At 38.2% G+C, this 17,606-nt stretch overlaps 1 protein-coding gene and 1 pseudogene across 1 annotated transcript; both read left to right on the forward strand.

Annotated features, from left to right (window-relative positions):
* The first annotated feature begins 219 nt into the window (after nt 1-219).
* Nucleotides 220-1,158, forward strand: LOC114683084 (annotated as a pseudogene).
* Nucleotides 1,159-13,314: 12,156 nt separating this feature from the next.
* On the forward strand, nt 13,315-16,343 carry LOC114683093 (olfactory receptor 4F6-like). The gene is made up of 2 exons (XM_028857269.1): nt 13,315-13,335; nt 15,402-16,343. Exons 1-2 carry the CDS (start codon nt 13,315-13,317, stop codon nt 16,341-16,343), a joined length of 963 nt encoding a protein of 320 aa, XP_028713102.1.
* The last annotated feature ends 1,263 nt before the right edge of the window (nt 16,344-17,606 follow it).

The raw sequence follows: 17,606 nt of genomic DNA on the forward strand, positions 1-17,606 counted from the left end.
CCTTTCTTCACACTAATCCCTTTTATGTATCTCCCACCCCTTGCTTTGTTTCAAATTTATGGCCTCTTTTTCTTTCACTATTCATACATAACTCTCTCCAAAGGCATGCTAGTCTTTCATGTGACTTTGTCAGTTGAAACACTGCTTGTCCTAAATCAGAGTTTCTCATTGTTCTCCTATTTCATACAGCATGAAGGCTGTTACAAGCCAACAGAGGCAATGCATGAAGCAAACCACTCTGTGGTATCTGAGTTTGTCTTCCTGGGACTCTCCAACTCATGGACAATCCAGCTATTCCTCTTCCTCTTTTCTTGTGTGTTCTATGTGGCAAGTCTGTTGGGAAATTTTCTCATTGTGCTAACTGTAACTTCAGACCCCCATTTACAGTCTCCTATGTACTTCCTATTAGCCAATCTTTCCATCATTGACTTGATATGTTCATCATCAACAGCACCCAAGATGATTTACGACCTTTTCAGAAAGCACAAAACCATCTCTTTTGGGGGCTGTATCACTCAGATCTTTTTGATCCATGCAATTGGAGGCGCTGAGATGCTGCTGCTCATAGCCATGGCTTTTGATCGATATGTTGCCAATATGTAAGCCTCTTCACTACCTGACCATCATGAGTCCACAAAAGTGCATTTTGATTTTAGTTTCTTCTTGGATTATTGGCTTCATCCACTCAGTGACTCAGTTGCTTTTTGTGGTAGACTTGCCCTTCTGTGGCCCTAATGAATTAGACAGCTTTTTTTGTGACCTTCCTCGGTTTATTAAACTTGCTTGTATGGACACCAATGCACTGGAATTTATGGTTACTGCCAACAGTGGGTTCATTTCTGTGCCTCCTTTTTAATTCTGATCATCTCTTACATGTTTATTTTGATGACTGTTCAAAAGAAATCTTTGGGGAGTTTAGCTAAGGCTCTCTCCACTCTGTCAGCTCATGTCATGGTGGTCATTTTGTTCTTTGGACCTTTAATCTTCTTCTACATGTGGCCATTTCCAACATCACATCTTGATAAATTTCTTGCCATCTTTGATGTAATTATTACTCCTTTCCTAAATCCAGTAATTTATACACTTAGGAATAAAGAGATGAAGGCAGCAATGAGAAGACTATGCACTCGGCTTATGGATTATAGTAAACTACCTTAAATATACTGATGATACATGAACATGCAAGTAGAATTTCAGATGACTGTGTACTATATAAACTATGCTATATTTAACCATAATGTTACTATGTACTAATATGTGATGTAACCTTGCTTGTTTTCTGCCTGAATTGAATTTGGATATTATTAACTGTTTATTCAACAGACTTGAAGACAAAAAGAGTTTGCCAGGCTTAGCTCACCAATAGTCTTACCCCACCACAATAACCAATATAATAGTGGTAACTGTTAAAGAACACATTTGTAAAGATCACATTATATTTTTTGAAAGGGGGAACAATTAGGGAAATAAGCTAAAAACAAATTTAGTATTTAAATTCCAAGGGGTGGAAAATTTGAGGTTGCAAATTTTTCTTTATCTATTGGGCATTATTCATTAAAAAAATCAATAACGAATATCAGGTAAGTATCACAATTTCAGAATCAAAATTTAGCAATGTCTAATGCATATGAATAGCCAATTAGACAAATGTGACAAGTTTCAGGTATTATTTGTAATTTACTTGAATCAAGTGACATCCTCCTGTCCATAGCTTAATTCTTCTTGGCCTGGGAACTGAGGCAATATCAAGGTAAATGAGCTATGAATGAAGATTCATCATGGCACCACAAATGCATGTGATTTCATTTCTCTTGAAAATACCCTCCACCTCCACTGCACTTTTATTTGAATGCAGTATTTGGGATAATTTGTACAAAAGACCTGATATTTCTGAATGTAATCAGATCATAATGAAATAAGCCATAGAACAGTGCTTGGGATTTTTATCACCCTCATCATTGAGACTCTCTGCCTCCCATCACCAATATTTATTGAACATTTGCAGTGTACTAGCCACAATAGAACATACGGAAAACATTGCCCCTGCTTTTGAGGAGCTAACATTCTAAAAGAAAAAAAAAAATACACCTCTTTTAAAATGGCATCGAGAACAGCAGAAGAAGTGGATTGGAGCCAGCCTGAGCAGAGAAGACAGGCTGTGTGTGCTGGAGAGGGTACAGTCAGAGAAGTGACCCAAACCTTTTGGAGGAGTCCAGAAGATCATGAGTGAACCCCAGGTGATTGGGCATTGAGGTATTTACACATTCTAGGTGTGGATTTGCTCTATCAAGATTGTGACTGTGCCCTGGTTCTCCCTTCTTGAAAAAAGAAATTATTTAATTTACTTTTGATTTTACAAAAGACCACAGTTGAGAAACTGAATTTTAAAAGACTTTGGATTTTTTAATTTTTATAATTAATTAAGTATATTCATTTATTTTTATATCCCCACCTAAGTTTCCCCTCTCTCCTCTCCTCCCATTTCCTACCTCCACTCCACCCCCCAGTGGATACTCCTCCTCTGTTTCTGTTCAGAAAGGGGCAGGCCTCCCATGGGTGTCAACAAAGCATGGCATATCAAGTTGAGCTGGGACTAAGCTCCTCCCCTTGTATTAAGGCTAGGCAAGGCAACCTAGCATGAATAGGTTCCTGGAAGCCAGCCAAAGCATTAGGGACAGGACCTGCTTCCACCACTAGGAGTCCCACAAGGAAATGAAGCTACACAACTGTCACACATATGTAGAGGGCCTAGGTTGGTCCCATGCAGGCTCCCTAGCTGGAGGTCCAGACTCTGTGAGTTCCAATGAACCCAGTTTAGGTGTTTCTTTGGATTCCCTTGTGATGACCTTGACACCCCTGGTCATACATTCCTTCATCCTTATCTTCAGCAGGATTCCCCAAGCTTGGCCCAGTGATTGGCTGGGGATCTCTGCATCTATTTCCATCAGTCACTGGATGGAGGCTCTAAGATGACAATCAGGGTAATTACCAATCTGATTACAGGAGATGGCCAGTTCCGGCTACCTATCCACTATTGCTAGGAGTCTTAGCTGGGGTCATCCTGTAGATTCATGGGAGTTTCCCTTGCACCAGGTTTCTACCTGGCCTCAAGACTTTGAACTTTAAGGAGACTCAATTTTTAAGTGTATTTTTAAAAACTGTGAGATTTTAAATTTTAGAATGTTTACATTGTGATGTTGATGTTAATGTCTGATCTCAGGGAAGAATAAGAAAAGAATGTTAAGGCTTCACAATGTTGTGTTTGTTTGTCAAGTTGATAGGGGATCAATTGTGCTGGCTAGTTTTATGTCAACTTGCTACAAAAACTGACCTGGAGTTATATGAAAGGATGGAACCTCAATGAACAAAATGCCTCCATAAAATCTGGCTGTAGACCTTCTCATAATTAGTGACTTATGGGTGAGGGCCCAGCCCATTGTGGGTAGTACCAATCTTGGGCTGGCAGTCCTGGGTTCTATAAGAAAGCAAGTTTAGTCCATATCCTGACCTATAACTCTGGCAGAAGACCCCTGTCCTACCAGAGACCATGCTGGTACCCAGAACCCCAGGTCAGACCCTACCTGCAGATCTCCAACATACCTCAGAGATAGCCCAGCTTTCCCCAACAGCCGCATTCCCAATGTCACAATATCCTGGCCCATAGGTCCAGCACAAGCCCCTGCACTGCCAGAGGACATGAGAATACCCAGAACTCCAGAGGCCATGCCAATTCACAGAACTTCAAAGGCAGCACCAACACCCAAAACCACAGAAGCCATGCAGGCTGACATAATCCCAGTGACTCTCTGGTCACCAGAATCATAGGCAACTCAGGCCATAGACCAGAGAGGAAACAAAAACAAGGGGGAAAACACCAATCCAACAAAGGTAAACTAAGAAATTGACCCCTAAAACTTATTACCCAAAACCCAGATGCCTAAAGGCCAGCATAAGAACACAACAATAGACATGGAAATGTGTCACCAGTACAGCCCAGCTATCCTACTACAGAGAGCCCTGAATAGTCCAACACAGCTGAAGCACAAGAAAATGACCTTAAACCAACTTTATGAAGATAATAGAGGTTCTTACATGGAAAATAAAGAAATCCAGGAAAACACAAACAAACAATGGGAGGAAATTAATATATCACTTAAAGAAAGCCAAGAATAAAACAAAGAAGTAGGTGAAGGAAATGAATAAAACTGTTCAAGAACCTGAAAATAGAAACAAACAAGAAAACACAAACTGAGGGAATCCTGGAGATGGAAAATCTAGGTAAGCAAACAGGAACTATAGACACAAGCTTTCCTCTCCTCAGATGGGAGAGAAAAGAGAGACTCTCAAGCATAGAAGATACAATAGAAGAAAAATGATACATTGGTCAATGAAAATATTAAATATAAAAACTTCATGACACAAAACATCCAGGACTTGTGGGACACTATGAAAAGACCAAACAAAATAAGAGTAGGAATAGAAGAAGAATCCCTACTCAAAGGCCCAGAAAATATTTTTAACAAAATCATAGAAGAAAAATTTCCTATCCTTAAGAAGGACATAAAAAAAGCTTACAGAATACCAAATAGATTGGACCAGAAAAGAAAGCACCCTGCCTGCCACATAATAACCAAAACACTAAATACACATAACAAAGAAAGAATATTGAAAGCTACAAAATAAAAGGGCCAAGTAACATATAAAGACAGACCCATTAGAATTACACCTGTGAACTGCCATGTGGGTGCTGGGAATTGAACCCAGGTCCTCTGGAAGAGCAGCCAGTGCTCTCAACCGCTGAACCATCTCTCTCTCCAGACCGAATGCAGAGATCCACAGCTAGGCCCTGGAGCTCCTGGAGTCCAATTAGCAAGAAAGAGGAGGGTTTATATGAGCAAGAATTGTTGAGACCAAGCTTGGATAAAGCACAGGGACAAATAGCCAAACGAATGGAAACACATGAACTATGAACCAATGGCTGAGGGGCCCCCAACTGGATCAGGCCCTCTGAACAGGTAAGACAGTCGATTGGCTTGATCTGTTTGGGAGGCATCCAGGCAGTGGGACCAGGTCCTGTACTCATTGCATGAGTTGGCTGTTTGAAACCTGGGTCTTATGCAGGAACGCTTGGCTCAGTCTGGGAGGAAGAGGACTGGACCTGCCTGGACTGAGTCTACCAGGTTGACCTCAGTCTTTGGGGAGGCTTTGCCCTGGAGGAGGTGGGAATGAGGGGTGGGCTGGGGGGAAGGAGAGGGGGCGGGAGTGGGGAGAACAAGGGAATAGGTGGCTGATATGTAGAACTGAATTGTATTGTAAAATAAAATAAAATAAAATTTTAAAAAAAGAATTAAAATATAATGATATTTCTATGAACGAAATACAACTTTAATTATATTATATAATTTTATATATTTATTTTAATTATTTAAATCATGAAATAATCTGTAATAATATTAATAATTACTCTGCTAAGAATACTTGTTTATTCGGTCTTATTTATTTTTTCATTTATTATTTTTTAAAACCTTTTTGGGATTGTAATAGATTGGCATTATTTCCCACCATTTCTGTCCTCTCTCCAAACCCTCTCATGTACCATTCCCTTTTTTATTTCTCAAATTCACAGCCTCTTTTAATTGTTGATTTATATATATATATGTAATGTTACATATGTGTGTATGTGTATACATATACATATAAAAATTCATACATATCAAAAAAAAAAAGAATTACACCTGACTTCTCAACAGAGACTCTGAAACCCAGAAGGGCCTGGACAGATATCTTTCAGACTCTAAGAAACCACAGATGCCAGCCCAGACTACTATACCCAGCAAAACTTTCACTCACCATAGGTGGAGAAAACAAGATATTTTATGGTAAAGTCAAATTTAAGCAATATCTATGCAAAAACTCAGCCCTACAGAAGGTGCTAGAAGGAAAACTCCAACCCAAGGTGGTTAACTACACCCTTGAAAACATAATAAATAATCTCAAACACTAATAAATCATAATAATAAATAAGTAATTATGTAATTTAATGGGAAATGGATGTAACTGGGCATCATGATATTAAACAAAAAGTCTGACAAAGAAGAACAAAAGACAAATATGTGTTTTCTCTCATTTTCAAGTGATAACATTCTTTATATACACATAAATCAATTTACATGTGTGTAAGCATCTATGTGTCTATGTGTACAAGTGTGTCTGTGTGAATTTGTGTATGTATGGAAGATCATACATGTGTGTGCATACATGCACACATGTCTATGTGAGTACATGTGTGTACGCATAGGTGTATGCATGTGTGAGTATGCTGGTGTATATGTGGGTATGTGTATGTGGGCATGTGTGTGTCAGTATGTCTGTGTACATATATTTGCATGTGTGTTTGCTGGATCTGTGTGTTGCGTGTGTGTATGAACATTCATGTGTGTTTTTGTGTATGTGCTTGTATGCAAATGTGTGTACATACATGTGTGTGTAATTGTGCATGCTTTGTGTGTATGTAAATGTGTGTGTATGTGTGTGTAAGTTTATAACTGGCAGTATCCAGTCTTTGTGGGCCAAGAAAGAAACCACTCCAACAGTTCATCCTCATTCTTATATTTTGTTTATTTTGTTGCTTGCTTACTTGCTTGTTTGGTTGATTTGTTTTTGGATTTTTGAGACATGGTCTTCCTATGTAGCTCTGTGTGTTCTGGAACTCACTATACAGATCTGGCTAACTTCAAACTCACAAAATCCTCCTGCCTCTGCCTCCAGAGTGCCGGGATTAAAGGCATTCCCCACTCCCGATTTTTTTCTTATCTTTTTATCTTTCTGTTTTTGTCATAGTGAATCCCTTTTTATTGTTATTTACTGTACATTTATTTAGTAATATTGGCACTTTGCTGAATTTTTTTAATCTTTAATTTTACGTATTATTCCCTACACAAATTCATGTCACAAAGCAGAAGAGAGCCTGGTGGGAAGAAAGGAGACTAGCAAGAGAAGAGAGTGTGTGGAGACTAGGGAAGTAATGAGGGCTGAATACAGTCACAGGCATGATATAGTATAAGAAATTGTCTAAGTAAGGACTAGGGAGTTAACAGGAGGAGGTAAGTACAGTCTCAGTAATACAGGATAAGAAATTGTCTATAGACTATATAAAACCCAACACTGTGAGTAATGAAGCAATAAATATGGGAAGAAAGGGATGAGGAGGGAGAAAAGGAAGGACAGACAGAGATGAGAGAGAAAGAGAGAGAAAATGTTACATGCTTTGATGTGCCCAAAAAGGTCTGAAGAAACCATTGGATCTTTTCAAGCTGGAGTTACAGGTAGTTTTGGGAACCACCAACCAACCACCACCTCTGGCATGGGTTTCAGTAATAAAACTTAGAGCCTTCTCAAATTATTTTTTAAGATTGATTGATTGGTTGGTTGATTGATTGATTGATTATGCATACAGTATTCCGCCTGCATGTATGACTACAGGCCAGAAAAAAGCACCAGATCTCATTACAGATGGTTGTGAACCACCATGTGGTTGCTGAAAATTGAACTGAGGTCCTCTGGAAGAGCAGCCAGTGCTCTTAACCTCTGAGCCATCTCTCCAGCCCTCAAATTACTTTTAAATAGGAGGAAAAGTGATTGAGTCTCATCAGCATGTAACAGTAGAGAGTATTTTGTAAAGGTAAATCTTCATTTATTAACATGTCATAAAACTCTTCATCACTGAATTATAAACACTACTGTAATATTATTGGAAACATAAAAAAAACATTCAAAGTATTAACACAAAAATGTTCATTCACCTAAAACTGGTATTTTTTAATGAAAACATTTAAGAAAATTTTGATGCATAGATTTTAGCTAAAACAGGGGCATTACACAATCTGCATTGTATCATAGCTCTGCCATTTCCAGCCTGTAAAAGAACATGCTGAATTTGTAGGACATTTGAGTAGGTATTAAGATATATGACTCTCTTGATACCCTTGTTGCTTAGAGTAGGGCCTACTCTGATGCTATCTTTAGATTCAAAAAGGCTTTTCCTATATATCTTCCAAACTTCTGTCCTGTGAACACCTCAATTAATCAGAGTGTGTGTGTATGTATATGTGTATATATTTACATATATGATGTAAAAACATTCATGTTTGTACACATAAACTGATTCACTGGTGTTGAAAATTTCCTTGCGATAGAGTGCTGAGGAGGATCCTTTCAAATTCAGTAACAAGGCTGTGTTTCTACTTTTATGTTCCTGAAATTTATTTGACGGTTAGAAGCCTCTTCAATACAAGGCACAAAAGAATCTAGAATATCATGTGACCAAATCAAGTCCTATTTGTAGTAAACTCATTGAGAAGATATTTTAAGGGACAGTAGGATGGTTTAGCAGGTGGAGAGACAATTGCCACTAAGCTAAACAACCTGAGGCCAATACACCAAGCTCAAACAGTGGAGAGACCCAAATCCTGCAGGTTGTCCTCTGAACTCTGAACACAAGCAAGCTGTAGCATGAGCACACACACACCCACTGGGTACAGGAGGACACAGAGAAAACATAATAAACAAGGAGAAAAGAAAGTACTTAAAAGACTTATTACAAATACATTGCATATAAGAAAAAAAGCAACATGGAAGACAGCTGACATTCCTTAGTAGAAGTTGTAGTGATGCCACCTCGGAGCAGTGGGATCAAATATCACATCAAGCAAGATTTTGTAACGCCAACTTATAACCCAGAACTCCAGAGGCTACAACAGGAGAATCACAAGCTCAGGGTAGTTTAGGCTACATAGTGAGACCATTTCTCAAGGGATAAGAGGGTCAGGGAGAGATGTTACTTAATTCTAACAGAGACTTGGCTAATCAATACAAGTCAGAATAGTTAGTCAGAAAATCTATAGTGATGAAAAATTCTGTGTAACTCTTCCTGCCAATGGGTGGAGTCTATTTCTCCAGTCTTCAAGATGACTTGGTGCCTAAACTTGATTTGACCAATGGGGTGTAGTAAAGGTTTTGCTTCTTGATTTGTAGAATTTAGGGCAGTTTGAAACTGCCCTAATCCTGGGATTGGAATTTTTCTCCTTTTATTGCTTGCTCATAATCAGAAGCTTAACAAAGCTCGGGCAAGACTCATAACCAAACAGTATTTTCAAGGAAGTGCCTAGACTAGAGATCTCTAAAACTCAAGGCATGTGAGTGATGGTACCTATAGGCTAGATGGCCTGTACTTCTGAAGAATTCCAGTTGAGACCAGAAGAACTACTCACCATCTGAACTTGAGTTTTAGACTTCTGCACAGCTAAGCTATTAATTTAGGTACTGTGTAATCACCAATGGAAAATAATATATTGTGTAATTATAATTTACAAATGGCCCTTTCATTGATTCTCTGGTTTTTAGGTAAAGAAGCAAATTTTATCTATAAATCTTTGGCTCTGCTGATATTTTTTAAGGGAAAAAACTCTTACTCTAGGACTGGTCAAACTATAAATAATTTGTCTTTTACCTGATCCACCAGCTCTTTGAGTTCCTAAATTTGAGCTATTCTAATTGTGTGTCTTTTTCTATCCATATCACATAATCAGTAACAAATTGGCTCAAAGTTGATCAGACAGCTGTACCTCCTATCACATCTAATTTGGTCAACTCTTCTCATAGACGTGGATTATATCATGCAGTATGCATTAAAGGATATTTACTCATTTTATCTCTCCATTCCTACCTTCTTGCAGAAATGATGCATCACTTTTCACTTTTTGAAAGTATATATTTTCAAAATATATTTTTAATATATTTTCAAAAGAAATGTCTCTTTTTTTTTTTTTTTTTTTTTTTGGTTTTTTGAGACAGGGTTTCTCTGTGTAGCTTTGCGCCTTTCCTGGAGCTCACTTGGTAGCCCAGGCTGGCCTCGAACTCACAGAGATCCGCCTGGCTCTGCCTCCCGAGTGCTGGGATTAAAGGCGTGCGCCACCAACGCCCAGCTGAAATGTCTCTTCTTATAAGTAAGAAAATCAATAGGCCAAAGGGATTTAAAATATGTAATATTCACAAATACAAAATCCCTACTCTCCCTTATTACTTCTCAAGTGACCCATTACCACATATTTCCTTTGGCTCTGGCCAAATTTCTGTGGTCCTAGGAAACAATTCCCTTGGCCAAATGTACTCAAAATGGCAGTCCCAGAGTTCTATGGCAACACTGAAGTGACTTTCCCATGCTGCTAATTAGCCACCATTCCCTCTGTGGAGGTATTACACTTGACTTTTTATGCCAAGCCATGGCATAGGCTAGAGCTCGGCAGGTTCGGGTTGTCTAACTTGTGATCATTCCAACACTGATCCAGGTAGGTTAGGGGGATGGAAGCTGCCTTTTCATTACTTTCCCTAGTTAGCACACAAACTGCTGAGTTTCATACTGGTGTGTGTGTGTGTGTGTGTGTGTGTGTGTGTGTGTGTGTGTGTGTTGTACTTTGCTCATTTTGATCTACCTATACAGCCCTTCCTTGTACCTCTGACCATCCCACTGGTAGAAACTGTCTTTGAGAAAAATCAGAATTTGAAGTGGAAACACATAGAGCAGAGGAAAATCCTAATCAACCAGAAGAAATGAATTAACTATGGAAACTGCAACATATTACCCATCAATTAAAGTGTACAAGTCAGAGGAATGGACAAAGTCATGAGATGTTTTGCATGGTAGAAAAAGTTTATTAGGGTACACAATATATCACCACAGGAAGTCTACGTGTGCATCCCACAAAAGAAATAAAATAAGAGGTAAAGTACCGTCATCCAAAAAAAGTAGTAATTTTGGACAACAGTAAAAAAAACTAGAATTTTATATATATATATATATATATATATATATATATATATATGGGTTGAAGGGCTAAATTCTAACTGTAAATACAATATTTGTAGTAATACAACAAGCTAAGTCACATGCTCATATTGTATCATCAAATTGGGATGATTAGCAAACAATTGATTAAACATTTATTATTCCTATATAGTGAAACCTTCAAAACCCTCTCTTCTTCTAATGTCGTCCAAGTAATGTGTTATGATTCCTTGGCCACAGACAGGACCCAAATTATAGAATAATCACAGCAAAATAAATGGATGAAATGAAATAATAAATAAATCTGGGACTTATGAGGCCAAAAGGCAAACATGCTTGCTCCAGATTTGCAACAATTTGTTCTGTGACTTAAGGAGAGTCCTTGACCTTCCTGGACCATTGTTTCCTTAGTTTAGAATCAAAAGAACATCACAGACACTTGGCAAAGTGTCACTGGGTGACAGCAGTCTTCCAGTCTGTTCTGGTAACACTGAGGACTCCTGTGGAAGCATTCAGTTCTAATGGCCTCTCCATACAACTTCTAGGACACTGACTGATATCCTGGGCTCTCTCTGTCCCTCTCGGGAAGAAGAAACAGTGGAGAAGCTTGTGATGATTGTATGGAACTCTTTTGAGGAAATTTTTAGCACTATCCAGGCACTCTAATTTAATTCAACTTTTTTAATAACTCAGAAAAAATGTTTACCAAGAATAGACAGTCTTTCCCTGAGCAGCTTCAAATGTTAATTTGTGACTTTAACAAAGACTCCAGCATTATCAGACTGCTCCATTGATGCTAATTTCACATGATTTAAAGTTCATTGCCTGTTTATGTTGGCCCAGGAAAGGATAAGCTGTCCTGATCACAGGAGGGAATGCACAGCTCTGTAGAGGTCTCTGAGGCTTGTCCTTCTCTTACACTTTACACTTAGCAGTGAAGTGTGAGCAGAGACCTTTGCTCTGTGATGAGCACAGTCTGAGATTTAGGACAGTACAAAGACAGTGGGACTGAGGTCCAAATCCTCATTAATAAACTGTATTCAGTTAACTATATGACTTCAATCTATTTTTGCTGAAGCATAGTCTGATGAACTTCACTGCCTTTGTATTGAAAATAGATTCTTCTATCAAACAGTACACCCTGGACAGAGTTTCACACACACACACACACACACACACACACACACACACACACACACACACACACATCATCCACTCCTCCTACCCTCCTCCTCTCCTCTTCCCCAGGTCCATTCCCTCAGTTTCCCCATCAGAAGAGAGTAGGCCTCCAAGAGACAACAACCAAACCCAAGAAAACAAGATACAATAAGACAAGGCAAAATCCCTCATATGGAGACTGGACAAGGCAACCCAGCAGGAGAAAAAGAGTCCCAAGAGCAGGCAAAAAGAGTCAGAGATTGTAACAAGAAGTTTCCCTGTGTCCCACCCGGCCCACAGCAGCTTATAAAATAATCACTCCGAGGCTTAATATTAATTGCAAACTGTTTGGTCTACGGCTCAGGCTTCTTGCTAGCCAGCTCTTTCATCTTAAATTAACCCATTTCTATTAATCTATTCATTGTCATGTGGCCATGGAGTTACCAATCTGCTGGCATGTTGTTCCTCCTTGGGCAGCTGGATTATGTCTACCCTGACTCCACCCTTCTTTTCTCTGTATCTCTCTTGGATTTCAGGCCTGGCTCTTATCCTGCCTTACCATCGGCCAAAAGAGCCTCCTTATTAACCAATAGTAGCAACACATATTCACAGCATACAGAACTACATCTCATAGCACTTCCCTTTTTCTGTCTAATAAAAAAGGAAGGTTTTAATTTTAACATAGTAAAATTACATATAACAAAATAGTTATCAAGCAAGAGTTATAATATTTAGTCTATTTGTATTTGACAAAATTAAAGAAAATAATCTATCATCTATCCTATCTTTGTAAGTCTAAAGTTTCATATTTAATTTATCTTGTATCATAATGAAGGAAACCTGTAACTATAACTATCTAGTCTTCAACTCCATCAAAGACCCCAGAAGATATAATACTACCTGAGTAAACAGGAAGTGCATTGTAAGCAACTTCCAAAATTTTAGAAATGACAGAGACATCTGGCTGCCTAGACAGTCACCCAAAGTTCCTGTGCAACACTGAGGCATCTATCTTCAGCCTACAGGCCTAGAGTCTCTGGCATACTTTTCAGTGAAGCAGAAAATTTGAACGACTATTCCACCTATTAGCAAAGTTCATCAGTCTCTTTCCTCTGTGTCCTGCAGAATGTCAGCAGTTTCTTCTGCAAAGCAGGAACCTGAAGGACCATCTCGCCTTGCGTTGGCTAAGTTCAGTGGTCATCTACCTATGGGTCCTGCATGTCCAGTTTATCAAGCAGTCCAGGCAAAAGTAATTTCTTGCCCAAATGGCTAGCCTTCCACATTGTAAGGAAACTCCATAAGGAGTTTCTTCGATGCCCATCATCCTCTTTGAAGTAATTGGTGCTGCCAGGAGCAAATGTTTCTCACTGTCCAGATAAGTTCTTAAAACATTTTAAATACCATATCCTATAGGTCTTTGAAGTGTTTGAAGATTACCTATCTAATTGAAATATATCTTTGTATACTTTAAAAACTTAAATAACATGACTATAAGTTTGATTAACATAGAGGACTATTAATCTGTGTTTTAATTATACATTACATTTTTAAATGAGATTCATAAACAATATCTGAAACAAGACTTTCAGAAACATAGTATCTTAAACAAGAGTATAAATATATATAGTATAATAAAATTGACCTTAAATTTGTATTAATAAACCAAAATCCACACCAATGTAAAGTATTTTGAGATTAACAGTTGTTCTTTGGATTAAAGTACACTTAATATCTTTTTGTCATTTCTATATCAGGCCCCACTGAAGTTTGAGGAGAGTGACCCTCTGTCCTAGCATCAGCCTCACTCCCAATTCTGCCCTCTTTTAAAGTAGAGTCATTCTGTGAAACAAATAGAAAGTTTGAAACCTGGAGAACTGAGATTTAAGTAGAGACAGAGCATTGATTAGCTGGACAGTCCACCAACCATGTCCATACCTGCTTTCCAGATTTTTACAAATCATAGTAACTTATCCACTTTTAAACCTTTACTAACTTGAAAACCCGAAAATTACAACACTCGAAGGTGAGTTATTTACCTAGTATCCTATGTCACATACTGAAGGCATTTTTGAGCCATTGAGCTTGAAAATTGTGCTTTAGACAAAATAACAAAAAAATGTTCTTTCATTGTCTACCTTATTCACATGAATATACATGTGAATATACTCAAGAATTTCTTAGAGGTAGAAGTGTTGAACAAAAGCAAACACCTTTGTAAAAACTCAGAAGGCATTTCAAACTTAACCATTTCATTTTTCTGCCATCAGGTGTGACAGTGCTTGCTTCTCCATCCATCCCCAAACCATGACATTTAAACTCCTGTCTAATCAATAAGAAAAGGCTATTGTGTTGATACTTGGCATGCATCTAATTTGGTTGTGAATGAACTGAAGAGTCTTTACCTACATGGAGACAGGTCCTCACCACATCTGCTGACATGTTTGCTCTCACTTCTTTGTGGGGATCATGACACATAGCTCTCGTTCTGGTTGTCTCTTTCATTTGGTATTTTCCATTATTTCCTCCACTGGGCGTCAGACGGAATCTGCTCCAGAGTGTCCATGGCTTTTTTAATTTCTCCAAATCACAGTGAGTGCTGTAAACCTGAATCCTCTGCCCATTTTTATCTCCTTGTCATCTGAATATAAAGATAAGAGAAATGTCCACCTCCAGGCCTAAAATGTGTATGTAGGCATTTAGTGTGATCTTAAATGTAATATTAATATGTGTTAAGGAATCTCCAAATTATGAAAACCACGGACACTTAAGAATGTCACATTTAATATCCAAAAAGCCTTTAGTTCGGAGTCATCTGAAAGCTTTGCCTACAAAATTTATTATTAAAATATAGCAAATACATTACCCAAGTAAATGGAAGAATTAATTAGCTTAGTATATTTTGAACAAAAAGATATATGAGAGGAATAAGAATTGTATTATTTGACCTAGAGTAAGCATATTTTCATTTTTTATATTTTGAAATTATAATAATTATATCACTTTCCTCTTTCCAACCCCTTCAGTGTATCCCCCGCCCCCGCTTGCTTTGTTTCAAATTCGTGGCTTCTTTTTTTTTCATTGTTCTACAGATATACATATATATTCTAAAATACATAAATACAACTTGCTCAGTCTATAAAATGTTACTTGCATGTATATGATTTCAGGGCTGATCATTTGGTATTGGATCACCCACTGGGGGATTCCTACCTGGAGAAGACTATTTCTCCTGCTCTCAGAATTCCACAGTAGACAAATAATTGCTATTTTACTTAAACTATCTACGAAGTCATGCTAGTCTTTCATGTGACTTTGTCAGTTGAATGCAGCTTGTCCTAAATCAGAGTTTCTCATTACTCTCCTATTTCAGACAGCACGAGGGTTGTCACAGCCAACAAAGGCAATGCATGCAGCAAACCACTCTGTGGTGTCTGAGTTTGTCTTCCTGGGACTCTCCAATTCATGGACAATCCAGCTATTCCTCTTCCTCTTTTCCTGTGTGTTCTACGTGGCAAGTCTGTTGGGAAATTTTCTCATTGTGCTAACTGTAACTTCAGACCCCCATTTACAGTCTCCTATGTACTTCCTATTAGCCAATCTTTCCTTTCTTGACTTGATATTTTGCTCCTCCACGGCACCCAAGATGATTTACGACCTTTTCAGAAGGCACAAAACCATCTCTTTTGGGGGCTGTATCACTCAGATCTTTTTCATCCATGCAGTTGGAGGCACTGAGATGGTGTTGCTCATAGCCATGGCTTTTGATCGATATGTTGCCATATGTAAGCCTCTCCACTACCTGACCATCATGAGTCCACAAAAGTGCATTTTATTTTTAGTTGCTTCTTGGATTATTGGCTTCATCCACTCAGTGACTCAGTTGCTTTTTGTGGTAGACTTACCCTTCTGTGGCTCTAATGAATTAGACAGCTTTTTCTGTGACCTTCCTCGGTTTATTAAACTTGCTTGTATGGACACCAATGCACTGGAATTTATGGTTACTGCCAACAGTGGGTTCATTTCTGTGGCCTCCTTTTTAATTCTGATCATCTCTTACATGTTTATTTTGATGACTGTTCAAAAGAAATCTCTGGGTAGTTTAACTAAGGCTCTCTCCACTCTGTCAGCCCATGTCATGGTGGTTGTTTTGTTCTTTGGACCCTTAATCTTCTTCTACATGTGGCCATTTCCAACATCACAGCTGGATAAATTTCTTGCCCTCTTTGATGCAGTTATTACCCCTTTTCTAAATCCAGTAATTTATACACTTAGGAATAAAGATATGAAGGTGGCAATGAGAAGACTATGCAGTCAGTTTATTAACTACAATAAAATTTCTTAAATATATTGAAGACATATAAGCACACAAATTATACTAGAATTTCAGGTGGATATTGCTGCATTTACTATGTTATATTTATCCAAAATGTTTTCTGTACTAAAATTTGATATGCCCTTACTTGCTTTACCCAAACACTGAAATGAAATACCAACTAATAAATAGTTTCTGGAAGAGACTTGATGGGCTAGAGAGATGACTTGGTAGTTCAGAACACTTATCGTTTTTCATAGGACCAAGGTTTGATTCCCAGCACCCACACACAGAGGCTCACAACTATCTATAATTCCAGTTTAAATTAATCAAATCATCTCTTCTGGTCTCTGCTAGAACCAACATGCATGTAGTATACATACATACTTGCAGGCAAATCACTCATACACATAAAATAAAAGTACCTGTCAATAAAAATCATAAACACTGAAAAACTAAAGTTGGTGCATGTCATTTCTCACCAATGATGTTATGTTGCTTTTTGTGGTAGACTTACCATTCTGTGGCTCTATTGATGAATGCAATAGTGATAAATGTTAAAGAACCTACTTGCAAAAATAAGTATGTGAGTTTTACATATTTATATTTTCAATCTTGAGAGTATTTTCAAATTTAATTCTTTTTTCTTTTTTTATTAAGAAATTTTTTATTCATTCTGCAATCCAACCACAGATCCCCCCTCATCCCTCCTCTCACTCCCCCCGGGGGAGTGAGATCACTGATCACCAGGGTAGGCCAGTTCAGGTATCCCCTCCACTACTGCTAGTAGTTTAAGCTGGGGTCATCCCTGTAGATTCTTGGGAACTTTCCTCGCACCAAGTTTCTACCCTATCCCCATAATGTCTCCCTCTATCAAGATATCTCCCTCATTGCTCTCCCACTCAGTCCCTGTTCAAACTCAACCATCCTATTTCCCCAAGCTCCCATCCCCCATCCCCTGCCCTCCATTGCCCCTCCCACCCCCAGTTTACTCAGGAGATCTCATCTATTTCCCCTTCCCAGGGTAATCCATGGGTCCCTCTTAGGGTCCTCCTTGTCACCTAGCTTCTCTGGAGCTGTGGGTTGTACTCCGTAGTTTCTACTTCATCTATTTTCTTTCTTTTTATTATTTTATTTATTATTTATTATTATTTATTATTTATTTTCTGCCCCTTCAGTCTCTTGCTTGTCAACCATTTATTTGCTAATCTGACTTCTTCGAAGACAAGTAAGAATGAAACTGCATCAATTTTTTTTTTGAAAAAACAAATTTTAGTATGAAGAACTGTTCAC

Source organism: Peromyscus leucopus, chromosome 4 (genome assembly GCF_004664715.2).
Source record: "Peromyscus leucopus breed LL Stock chromosome 4, UCI_PerLeu_2.1, whole genome shotgun sequence".
Taxonomy (NCBI): Eukaryota; Metazoa; Chordata; class Mammalia; order Rodentia; family Cricetidae; genus Peromyscus; species Peromyscus leucopus.

What these genes read in the sequence shown, in the direction of transcription:
- LOC114683093 (XM_028857269.1), top strand. Translation starts at nt 13,315, where the DNA reads ATGCCCATCATCCTCTTTGAA. An exon ending in TGCCCATCATCCTCTTTGAA is followed by an intron (nt 13,336 to 15,401) that starts GTAATTGGTGCT and finishes CAGCCAACAAAG; the next exon opens with GCAATGCATGCAGCAAACCA.